At 39.4% G+C, this 19,946-nt stretch overlaps 1 protein-coding gene across 6 annotated transcripts in view; it reads right to left on the bottom strand.

The window, feature by feature from the left end:
* LOC119146201 (cartilage oligomeric matrix protein) overlaps window positions 1-19,946 on the bottom strand; it is a 37,381-nt gene that overhangs the window by 15,113 nt on the left and 2,322 nt on the right. For 5 of the 6 annotated variants that reach the window (XM_037383541.1, XM_037383535.1, XM_037383537.1 and 2 more), the window contains 3 exons: window positions 16,964-17,075; window positions 2,443-10,563; window positions 722-1,965 (listed from right to left, as the gene is read on the bottom strand). In XM_037383541.1, coding sequence (XP_037239438.1) covers window positions 722-797 — 76 coding nt within the window. In that variant the 5' untranslated portion in view covers window positions 798-1,965; window positions 2,443-10,563; window positions 16,964-17,075. The remainder of the gene's footprint in view (window positions 1-721; window positions 1,966-2,442; window positions 10,564-16,963; window positions 17,076-19,946) is intronic. The other variant, XM_037383536.1, reaches the window with a different exon arrangement.

The following is a 19,946-nucleotide window of genomic DNA, read 5'->3' as shown; positions in this document are numbered from 1 at the left end:
ATGTAAATGAAAATAAAAGTTTGGGTTTTTTTTTAATATTCAAATTCACAATAATGATTCAACCACTCAGGAGCGATTTCCAAAGGAAATCTATGCACTTGCAGACATTTGCATTACTATGTGTCCTTCTCCACAGACTCATTCTGTCTCCACAAGCAAACACCTGACTCTCTGGTCCACAGCCTAGGTCTGCCAGATCTCACGAATGCTCTTCAAGTTGAGCATTCCCCTAACAAGCTGTTCACAGAAGTGAAACTTTTCTAATGAATTTAGTATGGCTACATTCCTAGAAGTCAAAGCTTCCCTTAGCTCTGTGTGCACAAGCAGAGACTATCTAAGGATCCTGATATAGGACATTCTGTATGGTCTGGTTTTTTAACTTAAATCACATGAAAAATGCAGATTAATGTAATGTGATGTGTCTCTTGCAGGTCATTACAAAACACAACACAATTTCCAGTTGCCCTAGAATAAATGCTTTTCTCAAAAAAACCTTCACTACACAGGAGTGGAACTGGGGAAAAATGTAAGACTGAACATTCAAACAGTTAAGCTTCGTGTTTCATATGAAACTACAAAATCCCTAAACATTGTTTTTAGCTTTCAGTAGATACAATTGAAATGTTACCTTTTTCCTATTCCCTTCTGCAAAACAAAATTTTTGTAGGAGTCTAGAAAGCATACAAGTCCAAAAAATATAGACATAATTAAAATTACTTACCTGCTCTTCTCTGCTGATATGATGAAAAAGGACAAGAGAGGAAGAGGAGAAAAACAAAGGCTTGAGCTGAAATCATCTTTGAATCTCCAGGCAGTATGGATGTATGGGCTTCTCTTGCAACGAATTTTTAACCTGCAGGTTTGCCTCTGCTCCCCATTAGTGTCTGTGGTTTGCTATTTATGAAGTTGCATTCCTTCCTCTGAAGTTCTTATTCTCTGATGCTGGACGAGGGTGGACGTCATTTCTGGCTGCTAGTCCACAGAGAACGTTGCAAAAGTAAACAATATGAGAAACTCATCAGGAGAGTAGTTTAATTTTTTTTTTTTAGACCAGCTTGCACCAAAATAGGTCAGAAAATTCCAGAATTAAATGGATTCTTTTTGGATTGGGGTTTTTATTTCTTCTTCATGAACACAGGATAGACGGATGATTCATAGCCGTATCCGCCACAGATTTTCCCTCTAAAATTGCTCACAAGATCACAAAAGCTATGAGACATCTGGACTTCACTAGAATTTCAGAAAAGGCTCTTTGAACTCCCAAAAGACAGCTTCACCACTCACTCTTGGGGCAGAATTATTGAATCATCTTCCAGCTCCAAAGAGGAGCGATCACATCCTATTTCGGAGAGGGATTGGGCAAATGTATGAGCCCTTAGAGGCTGATGTTCTTATTACCCCCCACCCAGGCTTGTTTAAAGGAAGGATACAGTGCACAAGTGACGGCATGAAAGGACGGCAAACTTTGTCGTTTCTTGTCTGCAAAGCAATGAGTCTCAATCCAGCATTTTCCATCAGTCAGTCTCAATCCAGCACTTTCCAGCAGAAGACACAGAGCGGATTGAGAAATCCATCTAGAGCAGCCAACGTAAATCTGCCCAAAGAAAATCTTAAAGCTACTACATCAAGGAAATTGCAAGTTAAACTGTGACCTGTAAAAAGGGTTAGTCTGGAGATCAGTGAAGTTCTTGATCACACATTCTCACTGTTTGATTGTGAAATCTGTCAGTATGTTGATCATACAACACCCTTGGGGACACCAACAGGAAAGCCCCAGGAAACAGTAGCTCAGTCTTAAAAGTGTTAGAGCAGCAGGATCCTTGGATATTTACATAAAAGATTTTTTTCTCATTTTGACCTCAGACCTCCCATGTTCAGGAAGAAACTTCCTATCCCTGTGGCTGTGCACAGTTCTCGAAGGTAACTGGGTGCAGTCTTGCAGGCGCTGGTGGGCATGCATGTTCGCTACAGTAAGCAAATAAATATTATTAGTTTTATTATACAGGAATGCTGCAGCAGACAGATTTTACACTTTCTTGCAACAAGCAAATTTATAATGAAAACAAAGTAAATCTGCATGAGTTACCTAGGTGGTATTTGCATGGTTCTGCTTGTCTGGCACACATGCCATCTCATGTTACACACCGCAAGTGACTTCCCGCTGTCAACCCACAGGTAAATCAGCTTTGAGGGTTTGATACTTGTGGTAAGCTGAAGTGGTTTAGCTGGAACTCAGAACAACTGAGTTTCCCAAGTTTTAGCATTTCTGAGTACTTCTGGACAAATCAAAACCATGGCAACCGATTATATTAAAGATAAAATACACTGGTTTTTGCAGTGATGTTCTGGGAAATATTATTTACAAATTTTATTTTATAGCAACAAATGGGGAGTGAATGAAAAATGCCCTGTCACACATCCCACAGAGACCAAGCCTTTCACCTGAAACAGTGACAGCTGATGTCCATCCAGCTGATGTTTGAAGATGCTGTTGGCAAGGGGTGAGAGAGGCATTCAGACTTCCCAGACTGCTCAGTCCAGGACCCTGATAGATGGCAAGCAAGGAAGCCCATTAGTACCTGTTATGGTAGCAGAGAGTTTTAAGGAAAAAGCATATTACTTCAACAGAAGCCTGATAGGTCGTTAATAAAGGAAGGTTCTTGCCAACTATGTAAAAAAAAAATATCTGGTGGTTTGTTTTTTTTTTTCAAGTAGGGAGAAGTAATAAAACTCGAGAAAGAAAGAAATGTAACTCAAATGGAATGAAGAATGGACAAGGGTCACTTGTGAGGTCACCTCGGAAACAACTGACATCATCTTTGCTTTGTATGGAGAAATATATGTCCATATAGAACGATGAGATAATCAAAATCTAGTACTACAAAAATAGAAACGGAAACAAAAAAAGGAACTATTCAATATAAGGCAAATAAAATATGTATGAGCAGTAATGATGTTTTCTGCTATCTAAGCAAAGTATTACTCAGTGCTATCAGGACATAAACCCAAACAAACCCACATAAAAGAAAACAACCCTTGAAGTCAGACACCTAATAAAAAAGTTGCTTGAAAGTCCAGTATCCAGCTAACTGGATACTTCTGTGTTTCTAAGTTTTCAGGGGCCAAAAACCTGCCAGTTTTTGATAAGAAATTGTAGGCTGACTAGAAACAACCATTTCTGAGGCCACATGAAATTGGCTTGTAAAACAATGTGACCCCCAACCAGCAAGGGAGCAGTATTTGTACCTAGGAAGAGCTCTCAAACACTATCCAGAAAAGTCCTGCTTCCTTGGTACAGAGTTCAGTGTTTTTCTGAACACTTTCAGCTGCCAGAATCACATGCCCTTTTGTAATACTATAAACTGGTGATCACATTGTGTGTAAAATTCATTATATTTTCTAATATGCCTATTATTTAACATCCAAATTAACTCATCAAAACCATTATTATAGAGAAGTTAGGTAATTTTCTTTGGGTTTGCTAGGAACTGAAGGAATCCAAATAACTGATGTTAAAAAAAAGAAATGTCCCAAGCTCCTGGAGTCACTGCAAAGGCAAAGAGTGAACCCCTTTCTTCTGAAGAATACCTTGTATTGACAAGCTGCAAGTCCCCAAAGTAATTAAAACATTCAGGGCTACCAGCAGCAAACCTGGATCTCTCCACAGGGATGAGAAAAAGAGGACTTTGGTAATGTGGACAATCTGCAAAGTGGATGATCTACAAATACGTCACCATCTCTGTTCTCCTCTGCAGGAGAGTCACTAATAATAAATTTATTAGTGGAGGCTGGAGAGTACATTAAACTGGCTCACAGGCAGCGCACGTTACTTGTAAGTAACTTTACAGTTAGCTGAGGTGTTACAGCACAAGAGGGGAAACTGTGAGTATGTACTTAAAAGATGCAAGTTCTCAAACTCAGTAAAGTCAGGAATGTTCACTGCTAAGAAATGACATTCATTTCCCTCAGCAGCAGTTAGTGTAGGGCAGCATGGTGACAGAGTACTGCTTGTTATTACTGCTGACTTATTCCAAATGAAATGAACCAAAGCATATTAAATCTGCATTACACTAATTTTATGTATCTGAACAAACAGGTCTTCTGCATATTAAGGTAGCGATCAGTAAGTCTTTACATTATTCTAGAAACCCAAAGCCATTTCTCGTTAGTCTGCAACAGTTTCTGGGATCATTTCCATTTCATTGACAGTAGCAAAATAACTGTACAAATTAAAATGTAGCTAGTTTCTACAGAGCTTTCTGTAGTTGAGCAAGACATGGTGTCTCCACAAGGTGAGGTCATTCCTACCTTTATTTTCTTTGGACTCATTTTATACCTTTCTATATTCAGATCTGGGGGCTAGAAATCCCTGTAAATCACTACTTTAACACAGCTTAAACACATAGTAGCAGATCAGAAAGTGTTTGGTTCATTATTTCTGGATGCCTGTGTCTGTCTGAAAAGGACAAATTCAAAAGTACCTGATTTATTTGAACTTGTTATTTGATGGGGAAACATCTTCCAGATTTGTCAATATCATTTTTTAAGCATTACTGATTTGAAAAAAAAAAAAAAAAAAAAAAAAAGGTGAGCAGCAGATAGTGTTTATTTGGGCTTCAGTGTTAAAGTTTTTCTGCACTCTGTGCAGTGCCAGGTTAGTTACACCTTTTTCCCTGACTGGAGTTGACATCACAAATGAAACAAGCACACAAACAAACAACAAAAAGAAAAGCTCATACTAGTTTAAAGTTAAAATACTTTCCATCTCTGTGTTTTTAACTAATCTTTGCCAAGTGAAGGACAAAAGTCAGAAGGAAAAAGTTATTTTTCAGTCTTGTAAGGTCAAGTTCTAAAAATAAGTGAAAAACATCTACACCCTCTGAAATGGTATGCTTAGTGTTTTACAATGTTTCTTATATATTTATGGTTGTAAGAAACCAAAGTATATAAAAGATGAGCAGTGAGGACTTTTTAAAAAAAGTCTCCTTTTCCTCCCAATACAGGATCAATAGTACTAATAGCACTCTTCACAAGTACTTCTCTACCCTGTTCTTAAATACTTCCAGCAATTGAGACCCCACAACCACCCTAAGCAGCCTTCCAATGTTTTATATTCCCACTGCTAGAAAATGTTTCCAAGGGATGCTATTTATGCTATTTTGCCTCTTTTCTTATTCACCGTGGACTCAAAGAGCAGATTACTCCCTTCTTTGACCTAGCACTATGTATTTGAAAACTTGTGTTTCAATTCTATACTTTTGTAAAAGCCTGGTAATGTACGCAGCTTCCAAGTTTTATACAACCAGTATAGCAATGTGGAGACGAAAAACGATCATAGTCATTGCAGACTGTCAGCAGTTAGTTCTAAGAGAAATAAAAGTCCTGAAGTCTCAACTAAATCTTCATCAGTTGTGTTTTTTCTTAATTGTCACAATACATAAACTATGACTCAGAAGACACATCATCTATTGTGGTGAACTGCTAGATTATAACTGAAGTTGAACAAACATTTCACTCATGAGTAGATCCGTAAGAAGCCCAATACATCAGAATTTCACAGCAGTTTTTTTCAGCTTGTACTTATTTTGAATGCTATTGTCTAACGTTTGCCAATTCCAAAGATACACACTGTGAGAAGGACTGGATGCTGAAGTCTGAGGCTTAGCTGCCAGCAGAATCTTCAGCCTTGTCCTACCTTTCTACTATGTCCTTCCAGACGAAACAACAAACCTACTTTCAAAAGTCTGCAAAACATGATTTTACAGCTTGATTATGTACAAATACTTATTTCATCCGTTGCTAAAACACAATCTCAACAAACAGGATTCCTAAATGACCTAATTAGAGCTATTTGCAGTGCTGAAGTAACAAAACTAAATAATGTAAAGAATAGCACCAATGCTTTATGGGAGACAGATTCGTTACTTGACACAAACACCTAATGCAAATATTACACACAAAATCCATCAGTCAATAGGTAAGAACATTCCTATCCCCTCCCCATATACCTCATTCATTGCAAGATGGAATAATCCATTATAGGTTGTGGTTTGTTACATGTTTGAAGAGTTACAACTTGCTGCAGTCTGGTTTATGTCTCTAACTTTGAATTCCTCAGGAAAGCAAGCACTGAAGAAGACCTTTTGTAAGTATTTTGATGTTTTTTTTCATTTAATCAATGACAAACTGCAATGTCAGAGAATCCAACCCGCAAAATGAATGGACATGGCTCTGTTGTGCATGACGCTAACTTTACCATTCATTCTTCTTGTTTTCTACCCTACTAAGGGAATGTGACTAATGTTAATAAAGCCATTTACATGAGCTAAAAACACAAGTCACACAACTTGCTGTGGCAACAGGCAGAATGACATAACGCTGGGCCGTAACCACGATATCACAGCAGTTGGCACATTGTGATAAGGACGTCTCCTGCAAGGAAGCTACTGCCTTCCACCACAGAAGCATGGCGCTCCTTGAAATAAGCTTAGAGTTCCAGAGGGTCCAACTTTCCTGCTTGCTCCTTCAACGCTTCTAGAAATTTGATGACTTGTACACTTACTGCATATGAAAAGCTGGCTTTCAAGGGAACATCATTTTTATCCTGGGCATTTTCTTGGAGTTCTGAATGCAACAAAACACAAACACCATAACATTAGTGTACAAAAATAGCTGCAAACTGGTTTCTGAAAAAAGGCACAGAGATGCCTTCCAAAGTCTGAGGGAGGAATCCCACAAAAAAAGACATTGATGAGCCAAGAACACATTCAAACTCTTTGTTTTATCCTCAGCTCCTAACCCCCAACCAAAAATAGAGGGAAAATAAAGATGCTAGTCCAAAAATTTCTAAACCATCAGGACAGACTCCCTGAACCTCTGGACCTGACCTACCGGTAAGAATCGGAAGCAGCTCCTGTCCTACAAGGTTTTTTGATTCTTCATCTTTCTAACGAGACTCCCAACAAGATAACCATTTGTAGCAACCATGAGAGAGTTAAATGGCCTGACTTTTTATTGCCACATTATTCTTCTGAGGAAGAAAGAATCCTGCTCTACAGACATGGAACTGAATCACTCTGAAGCTTGAGCTGGGTCACACCATGCAAGTAAATTGAACCTGGAAGCCCAAAGCTCATGCCAGCACTGTAATAACTAAACCGTCTTTCTTCTCTGAAGAAGGGGAATCTTCATTCACAAACATTGGCAGGGAAAGATACTAAAATAAAAAAAAGCACACAGACATTCATCTAAACTAAGCGATACTACATATCGTCTGGGCAGCCTTACCACCACACTAAGTGGCTGATCTTCCTGGAAGTGACATATTCTGCCCACACTGGCTAAGAGAACGACACACGATGACACAGGAACTCTGAGGAGCATCAGCAAGAAAGGCTGTACTTTTACAAGAGAAGAAAATATCCAGCAACTATAGGCCATAAAAAGTGTCTAAGTGCATGGCAAGAACACTGTTCAGTTTCATCACAGATGTGATAGTGCACTTCCAATACTCAGAGAGCAGCAGGAAGTACGAATGAGGCTAGCCTAGACTGTTCAGGTCACCTAGATTACTTGATTACTTGGTTACCAGTAGGTACATCCAGGGACTTGACTCAGGATCAGCAGGAGACAAGGCCAGTGACAGGACTGGTGACAAAGACACAATATAGGTCCAAGGTCTATCCTGAGACAGGGCTAAAAGACCACGTTGAACGTTGTTCTTCATTTAAAATATAGCCCAAAACTTCCCAGTGGCTCAATGAGTTTTAATACTCTAATACGTTGTCTCTAGAAAGGTCACAGCACTGTCAAATATTCCACACTCCAGGGTTCCACACTGATAAGCTGACCCCTTCCAAAATGCCTGAGACATTGTGTCAACATAATCCTGCCTGAAGAGAACTAAGACACCTGGAACTGAAATGCTTTGTTCAAAACTGAGGGCAGAAGGCCAATCAAAGGGCCCACAGATTTCGTGTTGGTCCTCATTCAGCTTTGCCTTACCTCTCATTTAAGCCTGCCAAAGACAAACCATAATGAAAGAGAAGCCCAAGGGGCTGAAAAGCAGCAGCACGTTCAGATCAAGAAGAGCTGTCTCCCATCCTTCCCGTCCTCTCAAGCAGCTCGCTGTAATGAGGCGTACAGATGGGGGTTTAAAATGCTGCCAGAGCTCCTTCTCCCCACCGCCACCCGGCTCAAAACTGTTCCCCAGCATATGTCGTAATCATACACCCAGAAGGGTTGTTAAAACCTTACAGGAAACATCTCACATTTTTTCCTTTACTATTCATGCCATTTTCTATTAGGGACAATAAAGACTTCTAACACTGGATTAAGCTCATTTGCAACAATGAGCTACTATTGCTCCAGGAACCAGTGGGAGCTCAGACTTGTTGAGGGAACTGGGAATAATTAACTGAATTGTACTGGAAAAAAGGAGAAGACTGAAGGCTGTTTTGACCAAGAGAGAAGCAAACTGATGCGATGGTTAAGCCATCATGTCTTGCTGGGAATTATTGGTGGGAGTATCGTTAGAGTATGCAGGTTTTTTCAGTAAAACTGCTTTGGCCATGGTCTCCCTTTTTGATTTTTGCTACTAAAAGACACCTCCCAGAGTCATAATGACAATAACACAGTTTTACTGATTGCTTTCACTCATTGCTTAGTATGCACTAAGTCACTTCCCCGAACTCTTAGGTATGGCAAACCTTAAAAACAAAAGCTTTTCTTAGCAGACTGGTTTTTCTTTTCCCCTAAATGATGTATATAATTCACCTCCATGGTCAATCCTTATTGTGTAATCCAGGGGTCTTCAGCAAGAGCGTAAACAGGAATTGTCTCATTACAGAAGGGACTGGAAGTGCTCAGTGCTCTGAGATCACACATGTAGGTGGGCAGACAACACGTACACTTTTTAATAGTCTAGGGACCTCTCTTAGGGAGCACTGACTTGGTTTTGATCACGGACCAAGACTTATTAACTCAAAAGAAACATCTGGCATTGACCCCTTCACAGGCAGAATACTGAACCTAAGGGACCCTGGAAATCTACTCTGATACGTTGCTGGAGCTGTCTGCACATGATTAGTTCGGTAGCTATACATAAATGCACATACTGTATGAATAATACTATTTCTGTATCACATATACAAGTATTACATAGATGAGTATTTGCTGTCCTCAAATTACTGCTTTCCAGCCACAAGTTGGCACATGCCATTAGCCTTTTGACATGCAGCTTCAAAAAAAGATTAAGTTTCCATCGTTCCTTTCAGCAAGGAGGATCCCAAGGAACTTGACAATCTATTCATACCTAATACCACCAGAACATAGACACCTTTGGGACAGAGAGCACAGCCAAATACATAACAGAGTGCAGAACAGCAGAGAAAAAGGGAAACATTTGGCTTAGGACTCCAGAGAAAACCTTGCTGTTTATAGAGAGAGCCAAGGAATGGTTAGCATCCATTCATGGGAGACAGAACTGTGCTTTCTATGGTCACATCCCAAATACCCACAGAGAAAATTTGAACTTCACAGTTTATTCTGCCTCAGCAGTATGAAGTGGTAAGTTACCTTTCCCAACAAACTGGACCAGTAGTTCTAATAACTGCGTTCAGACAGACCACAAAGCTGTCCTTTCTGCGGACATCTCAAGGGAACATCAAGAAATTTTCCATTCCAGAAGTTATATTAAGCAGACCTGTTCAGGTCTCCTGGATACATGCAGCAAAAAGTGTAGCTTTTTAATAAGTGTTGATTCAAGATTAATGGTAGTTCTCTTGACACTTCCTCTCTTACCAACTGCAACAGGGGCCATTTTTTCCTTCCCATTTTCTCTTTTTAACATAACCTTTCCATAGCAATTAGCTCTACCGCTTACATTAAAATAAAACAAACAACACACCAAAAACCAGAAGGAAGATATCTAGTGTGATTTAACAGCTGGAAATAAGCAAAACCAGCACCAAGCCATCAGGTCTTTTCAGGACACCAGTGATCAAAAGACCACTGTTGAGGTACTCTGTAAAAAAGTAATTTGCAGTCAGCTGTTTGCAGGAGACACAAACTTTTTCGCTACTGAAAATCAGAGTTAACTTGTACGGAGGGGAAAAAAGGATAGAACACTCTGTATTAATTCCCCCTCACATCTTCACTGGCTGTGGGGATGCTGAAAGCATTAGGTCAGAAGCCTGACCATTGTTTTTTCCAAACTCAACTCTTAAACATACTGGATGGAACTGAGAAAGGGGGAAAAGAAGTCAGTCACTAAATGTCACTCTTTGTCTCGTCTCAGGAAGAGGCTACACACACATTCAGCTTTCATATGAGTAGTTTAACACTTGCATGCAGAAATATGAATTTTTCTTATACAAGGGAAATGCAGAAACAAGCCTTTAGGAATTACAATGAAAATTATTCAAGTATACATGCTTTCTTCGATTGCCATGGAATCAGGATGACTAGGACATTCATGAAGGGCACAAAGATACAGGAAGCACCAGCAGATTGTCAAGGCTGTTCTCTAAAGTGGTCTCATTATCCATATGTAAAATGAGAATCCTGAATATGAAAAAAGAAAATGGGTTTATTATTATATCAGAACCTTAGTATTCCACAAAAATAATTCTTCTTCTTATGATGGTGGTAGAGCAGAACATTGTCTCGACCTTTTTTGCTTATACCCTGCTTCAGCTGATTAATAACTTCTGCTAGATTTCAAGCAAAGAAGAATGAATCTTATTCCTGGAAACTATCTTTTATGCCTTCATTAATTGTTCCCAAAATCTTGACCACAAAAGGATGCCAGCTCCTCAAGAATGACAAACCCAGTATCTTCTAGACAGACCCCATTATATCACAAGGCAGTATATTCTCCACACTGCTGTCCCCTTTCCAGTGTTTGCCTGAGGCATTCCATAGGCTTTCTGTCAAAGATAATTATGGCTGTCATAGGAATGAATAGACGGAGATGTTCACTGGGCCCACGCTCTGGGGGTGGGCAAGGACAGGTATCGTCCTCAGAAGCCAGGAGCACTTTGTCTCTCTCAAAAGAGAGATCTCATACAATATGAAGTTGAATTTTCAAACAGAAATAATAGCACAGAGCCAGGCAGCTGAGCCCTTATTCACATTTGGTTAGATAACAACGTTAAATACTCAGCTATTCGCACGCAGAAGTCTCTCCCTGCTGAGGCCTGAAAGCGCACAGGTATGACTCAAAAATATCTGAGTTGCAGCTTTCACCAAGCTAAAGGGAACGTCTGTGCTACCTCGTCCAGACTACTAGAAAGTTATTAACAGCTGCAAGTCAAAAGAATCAATTCAAGAGGCATATTAGCCTTAAACAGTTGCACTTGTGAAACTGCTTGTTTCACCAACCCCACAGATTGTGGAAACTGAGAATTCATACTTCTCCTGGTGCACATACTGTCAGCTCATCTTATCATACATCTCTTTTCACATGCACATTTTGTTTTCATAAGCTTTGAGACATTACAGATTACTGGCTTTATCCAAAAATTGTGCTTCTTTGTACGTCATTTATAAACTCAGAGGAAAATTCAACATCATCCAGACTATGGGTTGGGGTTTTTTTCACCCCAGAGAAATGGAAAAATGGCGTGTACACAGGCTCACAAGTGGTGGGAAGCTCTCCAGAAAGATGGAGCCTGGAGACTAATACAAACCTCTTGAGTTTTCAAGAAAATATCAGACCAGAAATCTCACAGGAATGAACTGGCTCTGGAGATTTCTGGCAATTCCTTCTCCGGACCCCACCCAAAGCTGAAAAACAGCCACAAAAGCAAATCTATTATTTTTCACAATATTGTTCAGTATCATGGTCTGTGTAAAGATTCAGAGTAAGTCCTTGCTTCAACTAAATTGCTCTTCTCATACCTAATTGTGATGGTCACAGCATTACTCTAATTTTAATTCCACATGGAAACTAGAAGTTTGATCCTCTGTATTTTTGCAATACTCCCTTCAATAAAGGCCAATTGCTTTTGGCTAGCACAGCAGCCAGTTTCTTCCATTAACCTTTATTCAAGCCAAAACACTTTGGGTGTAAGCAACATTGAGTTCCTGAGACAATGACGGCCAGAGAAATACCTATCATGAGAGTGGAATCCGAGAGCTCTCCCCAAACTCCAGCTGCTTTGTCTCTCCTTGACATCTTTTTAGTCTTTGAATGCTTTCTGCACAAGCCATTACACCCTTCAACACTTCTTCCAGGAAAGCGCACACAATTCCAGGAACCCCACGCCTCAGGTGAATAAATAGCAATGACAAAAGCAACTTTCTACTGGCAAGGCAGGAGACAATGTTGAAACTCTGAGCCTCTATACACAAACGCAGTAAAAGCTACCACGAAGGCCAATATTTCCCAAGGAAATCAAATATCAATGCATGGTTTGAATAGGAGATCTTCTGGAAAGAGTAATGAACATGTCTAACCCTGTACACTCAGCAAAATCTGATCTCACAGCCTGAGATCATTTGCTGGCTTCAAGGTACATCTGGGAGTTACTCCGAACACAGTGGGAAGAGAAGTGGTTTCTAGGGAGATCCAAGTTACACTTCTAAATCTCCCTACAAAACAGGAGCTTTTGCCATTTAGTGCTGCAAGTGCCCCCTTCCTTTCTTCCCCGCGCCCCCCCACCCCCCCACCCCCAAGGTTTGTGCTGGCCTCTAGCGGAATATGGAACAAATAGTATAAAAAGGAAAAAAAGCAGCAAGGCACATGCAGCCTCCTACAAAGCTGACCAGGCCTTCAGCTATTCATAGATTAATTCAGTGGGAATTCGTTTAAAGCAGTACATACTTGCTAGTAAAGGGCAAACCTTTATACCCTAGCCTGAGAGTGATCCATCAATTCAGACCACTCGCAGCACCATAATGGGTCATTCTATAAAGAAAACATCTGTAACAACACAGTTCTTAAATGATATCTTTGGTGTTTCCCGATGCTCATCACATCATCAAGTCCACAAGAACAATATCCCTTGTTTTGTTTCAGCCTTTCTGCTTCCTCAGTAACAAAGGTGGATGCAGGCTACAACTGGATTTGGTTTGGGCCCCAAGAGAACAGCTCCAGATCAGTCTGGGATCCAGCAATCAGCCTGTTCCACTACTCCAGCTACCCCAAGATTTGGCTTCAGACCTCAAGACACATGGTCTGATCATGAATGAGTACACTGTTTGACTAGTTATAATACCATCCTTCCCTCCATTTCCTAGTAAGCCCTCATACTCATAGAAAATACTGGGTTATTTATCCTGCCACTCCTTAGGATTATTCTAATCTGGCTTTTCCATCATGACCTTGCATGCTTTGGACTTTCCATGAGCTCTTTATTACACTGTGCAACTTCTCCTGCTGTAGAAGTTCTGCATCTTGGCTAGCGGCCCAGTGCTGCTCTTGATCCAAAGGAGTTCATCGTCCAATGTTTAACATCACTTTTTTGTTTAACTGACATCATTACTAAAGCGCTACTTAGAATTATTGCCCTCCAGACCTTCTTCATATCCATTTTGCAATCACCTCTTCCAGCAAAGTCATACACTAATCTGCTGCCAGGAAGGTGGCCTAATATGTTAGTATCTTGTCTGAGATTGGAATGCCACTTACTTGCCAGAAAGCTTCCCATAGCACCTTTGCTCCGTCTTTACGTTACAGCTGAAATAGAGGCTGTAGGATCTAGTTCAAAAATATTTCATTTTGTTAATAACATTTGCTAACAACTACATTAAAAAAAAAATAATCTGTGTTCTGGGTTTCCTCCATATGACATAAGGCTCATGGATTTCTGGACCAGAATTGAGAAGCTGTTTGAAAACTTCTGTTTGATCATAAATCAAGGCCAGTAATTACCTTTTTAGTAAAAACAGCCTCAGTTCACAGTTTCCAGACTTGATGGGTCCATAGCGTTGCCATGGGCTTTCCTAAGGGTCCAGGAATTCAAGCAGACTCCACTTTCATTACAGCACCTGTAGCAGCTTCTGCAACATGAATCTCGAAAATGGCATCACTTGATAATTGCTGTCTGCATGACGCTGGAAGGAACAGTATGGAAACATTCCTTATCTCTATTTTTTCACAGCTCTTCCAGCACCTTTCCATTTATTTACTCACTGTCACACTGGCTGCCTTCCACAGTGGGAACTCTGCCTCCTCGCACAGCACATGGAAAAGCCAAAAGCAAAGGCTAGCTGGGTGGTTCATTTGGAAGTGCTGTTGAAAATCTGGTAGAAGGCAGATTGGATCAGGTCTGGAGAAGATCCCGAGGTGTTGCCATCAGGGTGCTGCTGCTCCCCAAGGCAGGTCAGTGGGTCTTAAATGGTCCAGTCTGAAGAAGCCTCAGTAACCAGCACCACCAGGCTGGGGTGAGAGAATCGCTTTCAGTGTTAGTGGAGTAGAAAGCCAATCCATAGCATGGTTCCTTTTGAAAGCTAGGTCTCTGGTAAGTTGAATTTACTAAACTAAGTTAAAATCAGTTACAAAGGGGGAAAAAAGCGATAATACCCCACACTAAATCTGGGCCTGGTCATGTTTAAAAAAGTTTATTTCTTACAAAAATAGTTTCCAAGCTGTAAACTATGATGCCAAAAAATAGGTATAACACTACAGAGATCTATTAATTAAACCAAGAGTTTTCTTTTGCTAAAGCCAATGAGTAAACTACTGAGGGCAACAAAACACTGGCACACCTCTGCCTGCTTAGCAGCTGAGGAGCAAGCCATGAAACTGTACTGAGAAAGGGAAAACCAATAACCCTTAGCAAAGAAACTCCACAAAACACTCCTTAACATCAATCTGATAGTGGGAAACCTTGTTTTAAGCAAGCAGGGGCAAATTCACTGCATTTTAAGCCCATTGTGTTTAGGAAGCAGGTGTGTTATGAACTGAAAGGTTCATTTTCAGGAGTACTGTCAAAATCTGGGACCCCACTGCCCTCTTAATCTTTCCATATGCTGTTTGATGAAATTCTGCCAGTGGCCTGGGTACATTTCCAAGGAACTCATGACTTCTGGGAAGGCATTACAAAGCTACACTGGAACCATTCATGACCTGTGTTCAGTACTGGCTTGGTTCCTTCTCAAATCCACAACATTTTGCAAAGAAAACATTCTTTCCACTTCAAGCAAGCTTCTCCATCCAGAAACCAGTCTGGTTCAGGCACTCAACCTCTTCTCGCCCTGCCCTCACCCCCAGACATCAGAAACACAAGCCTTCTAAAGGAAGGGCTTCCATGATGGCAAAACAACTGCAACACCTAATACATTTGGTCTCACTCAATTCTAGATCTGGGTTTTTTTCAGACAAAAAATAAAGGAAAAGCAACTGTTAACATAACTAGCCTTACCTATAGCTGCTACTATCAAAGTATGAAAGTTCTTACACTCATTGTTCTCTGAACCTTTAATATTTGCAGTGAAAAAAGAAGGCCTAGCTGGTGAACTCTGTTTCACATCCATAGGAACTGAGATGTTCATGGAAAAGCCAGAGAAGATAATTTTTAAGAGCTGGACACCAGAAAATGAAATGGTTCATATTTCAGGACAAGGACCTTCTTGGATGCAGATGTTTAGTCCAGCAGGAATCTGAACCACTCCTGTAAGTCATGTAGCCACATTATATGGCTAAACGCACATTGTTACATGTGTGTTTACAGACACACACACCCCTCAGCAAAACCCAAAGGGCAACACACCTAATAGATGGATTGCTTACATTATTTCATTTTTGAGACAAGTGCCCAATTAACAAACTTCTCCCACAGCAGGAGGAAGGATTTACTTTATACGTAGAGAATGCAAGTATGTTATTCACTTAAACAAAAAGCAAATAAAAAGATAGGGTGGGACTCAAAAAATACTGGTTTTCAAATGATCCATTCTCTTAAGATACTCTTTACAAAAACAGCTTCATATTTAACCCTGTGCATGCTACCTTCCCCAGAAGTTAAAAGCATGTTTGTAAAGCAGTAATGCTTTGAGAAGAAAGCAAGCTGCTACCACATCAGAAGTCCTGTTGCTAAAACTCAAAGTATTTATAAATTTAAATGAGACACCAGGGATAACCTGAAAACTCAGCACTCTTCTATTTTCCCCACTAAAACTGAGGGAGGAACACCAGTCCACAAGATTCAAACACACATCAAAACCCTTTGTGAAGTACTGGATTTTACATTATACCGAAATAACCTCACTGCTTCTCCATCTGCCTAGGATGACTGCCAGAAATTAAAACAAAGAGGCATATACACTCTTTGTAGTCAATCATGAACTTCAATATTTGTTTTTAAGCTCAGATACAACATCTGTTTTGAAGAAGCCCCATTTAAAGAAACGTTGATGCCCCTTTAGAAACAGTATTTTTAAAAAGTCTTCTCCTTCCAGACCTCCTACCAAAGATTTAATAGGTAACAGATACTCTCAAATATCTTTTTGAATATATCCATCAATTCCAGCAATTTTTTTTCTTGGATTTTAGAAACTATGCCTTTTTGCTTGCGATCTTTAACTTCTGTGGTCAGTTACAGAGAAGTAGATCACTTCACATAGTACTTTTGCAACCAAAAACCTACAGAAAGCCAGAAGCTCTGTTAATAAAAAGATCTCCCCCCTACATTAGTTCCTTGAATTCAGATTCTGTGCTAACGTGGCATTGTTTAGGATGAACACACACTTCAGCTGTTTTCAAGGAGTGGGAATTAGAAAGGATTTTAATAGATTTTTGCAGGGAAGGATTTCAAATTTTAGATTGAAACAAAATATTTTTAATTAGTATTTTAACATTGTTACCTTTTCATTGTTTATTAGCTTTTTAATATCCACTTACCTTAAGACAGCCAAGAAAACTGGTTTACAGCATAGAGTTTATAGCTAGTTTCATTTACTGGCTTTCATATACTGCTATTATCTTTTTATGTCAATCATCACCTTAATATATAAGTACCTTCTTCCTTCAAGATCACTGAAGAAATGTCAGTATCTTCTCCTCTTTTTCCTTCATTAAGTTATCTATCCATGACTTGTTTCAGGAATATTTTTTAAAGCCACAATTGAACCTGCAGGTAAATGAGTTGAAACAGAAATATTACACAATTTGCTGAAGGATAAAAGCATTGAGATTCCCTTGATAATGAGTAATAGCCCTTTTCTGTGAATTTTCTATACTACGTTACTTGTACTCCTGAAATCAAAGCTGGGTTGCTGTTAGATTTCTGGCACCTTAGAGAAATTCTTACATTTACACAATAATACTTTTCTGATATGCTTTTAGCTTGTGAAAATATTCTGTCCATTAAAGGCCTTTTCAAAAATGACCACTCAATCTAATACCACTCCACAGAGATCTTTTAATGTGATGTTAAAATATCTGTCATATAAATGTAAGCATTAAGACTGAAGCCATAAAATCATAATAAAAAAAAAAGGGGTTTTTTTTCCCATCTTACTCAGAACAGCTCTTTCTCCCAGTATTATTGTTCATATTCCATAAAGCAGCATGCTCAATTAATGATGCGTCTGTCTCACCACGGCTGGAAGTAAAGCTTTACTGACATTAGGGATTAATAGACTGCATATCCTTACACACACATGCTGCATTACTTTCAATCTAGTGCATATTAGGACTGTGCTTTTTAATTCCACAAGAGCCCAATAAACCCTTCAATATTTACTCAGGGAGATTTTATGGTCTTCTTGTTTCATGAAGGTATTTATATGAGCTCTGATCTTACGACATTTGCATCATCAGCCATTAATTTATAGAAATTAAATAGAAATAAACAAAAATAGATCCATAACCACCTTCTCCAGATGCCTACTCAATGCTGCAATATTTGTTGGTCCAATACCTAGATATGGAACAAAAATACAGCCAACCCAACCGCTCCCTGTCCTGACGCTACTACAGACATTCCAATAGGAAAAAACTGAGGAAAAATTACGAAGTTCTGGGAAAAGATCCATTTTAGCTATTAAAGCTTATTATCACATTTTTAAGGGCTATAAAGCTTTTTAAAGATTATATGGGATGAAGGAAGCTATAGAAATGTTATAATCCCAGAAGATCTTCCTAAACAAAAGGAAAATGTATGTTGCTATGAACCTGCTTCAAGCTGTTCTTTTGATTATTTTTTTCCCCAGCGCTACATTAGCTTTCCTTCTATGTCCCTCTTGTGGCAACTGAGAAGAATTGTAACATCCGCAATGGAATGCCCAATTCATAGCCTTCAAAAATTTTTGCTTTGTTGCTGCATTTTTGCTGTGTTTTTTTTTAATAAAAATTTTTGTTTTATTGCAGTTTTGTTGGTATAGAGGAGAATAGTTTTTCTTTAAAAAACCCAACAATAGGTATTCTTTGCTTTTCCATCTATTAGTACTCAGGCTAGGTAAACTAGGTAAAATTGTATGGAATTTTCATTTGAAGGTTTCTTTCAGGGAAAAGGCAAGCAAAAGAAAAAACAGAGACAAATAGAAAATGAAGCACTTTTAAAACAATATGAGCTATCTGAACATTCAACAACAATGAAGAAATACAGATGTGAAGTGAAATAAGAAAGTGGTTAAATATGCATAATAAATTTGCTGATTGCATTTATTGTTCTAGAATATGTTAAATGCATTGCTAACCACAGTACTTATGATACAGATACAGATGTGTAATGTGTGAGCATTCCTTCAGCATGCTTTCTCAAGAACATCTGATCTCCACTTCATACTCGTTTTCCCCTAACCTGAATCGTTTTATCCCAGGATAAAAATACACATATTTTTTTTTATCCAAGCCTGTCATTTGAAGTAGCAGTTTTGCAAAGATTCCTCACACTCAGTTTGATTGGCTCTGAACCTCTCACGTCATGATGACACTTTCCAGCACTATCTCCATGGCTTGGAGTTTGCAGAGACCAATCAGTTCATTCCTTTTCCTAACAGCTTGTTTTCAGCCCTCTCTTGTGCAGTCCTGAGTGGAGGATGTTATCAAATCCCAGTGCTAGCATGTCTTGGAATTGAAATGAGTTTCAAGGAAAGTCCTCTGGCAAAGCCAATTATTTTGAGTCAGGGCTGTTATTTCTACCAACACCTGAACTGCTGTATGCATCCCCTTTACATTCATAATGATCAGGAACCTTTATTATCACCTCGTCAAGATAATCACCTTAAACTTTATTTAGTTTGCTGGAAGCAAGCAGAAAGCATCTTTTTTTAAAATCAAATTCACCCACATTTGTTCTCTTGGATAGCATCTTATGGCTAAGTATGTCCTGCGAATTCTAGCTTCTAACTATGCATAAAAATGGTAAAGTAACAACATTTTCAGAGAATGTGTTCCAGTTTTCTGAAGTGTTACCTTTTAAAATTTCATACTGCATGCACGACAGCAAAGACCAATGAGTCAGAGTGCCATCTCTCTGCATTAGCCTAGATTTAAAGGAGAAAACTCACAAAAGATGGCTTACTCAAAAAATATTGTCTACGAGCTTTGTAGCATGGCCTGCATATGTCCCTCCATGTTTATCTTTCAAAGCACCAAAGTAGCCCACAGAGTTTCCAGCACGCAGTGCACTGCAATTAATAATGTCATGAAAGTCACATGTACCCTCTTCACAAGTCATGCTTCTACGTTGGCATAAAGACTATTTGCAGTCTCCATTTTTACACACAGTAACCAGGAGCCCAATGGCCACAACTAATTGCCAGTTTGACCCCTTGTCAAAATATATGGAAGTGAACTGCAGGCCATCCACCCGACTTACTCTGGTTTTACTTTTGCCTGGCATGACCGAGGAGCAGACCATATGGTGTGGTGGGGGATCTCCTTGCAGCCCTCCAGCTTCAGCACCTCAGACAGCAGCATCATCTTGCCCACAAATGTGGCCAACAGTCCTTGGTGCCTCCATATCAGAAGACAAATTTACCTTCTGATGGCAGAG

Source organism: Falco rusticolus, chromosome 4 (genome assembly GCF_015220075.1).
Source record: "Falco rusticolus isolate bFalRus1 chromosome 4, bFalRus1.pri, whole genome shotgun sequence".
NCBI lineage: Eukaryota > Metazoa > Chordata > Aves > Falconiformes > Falconidae > Falco > Falco rusticolus.
This window is presented reverse-complemented; position numbering and strand designations above follow the sequence as displayed.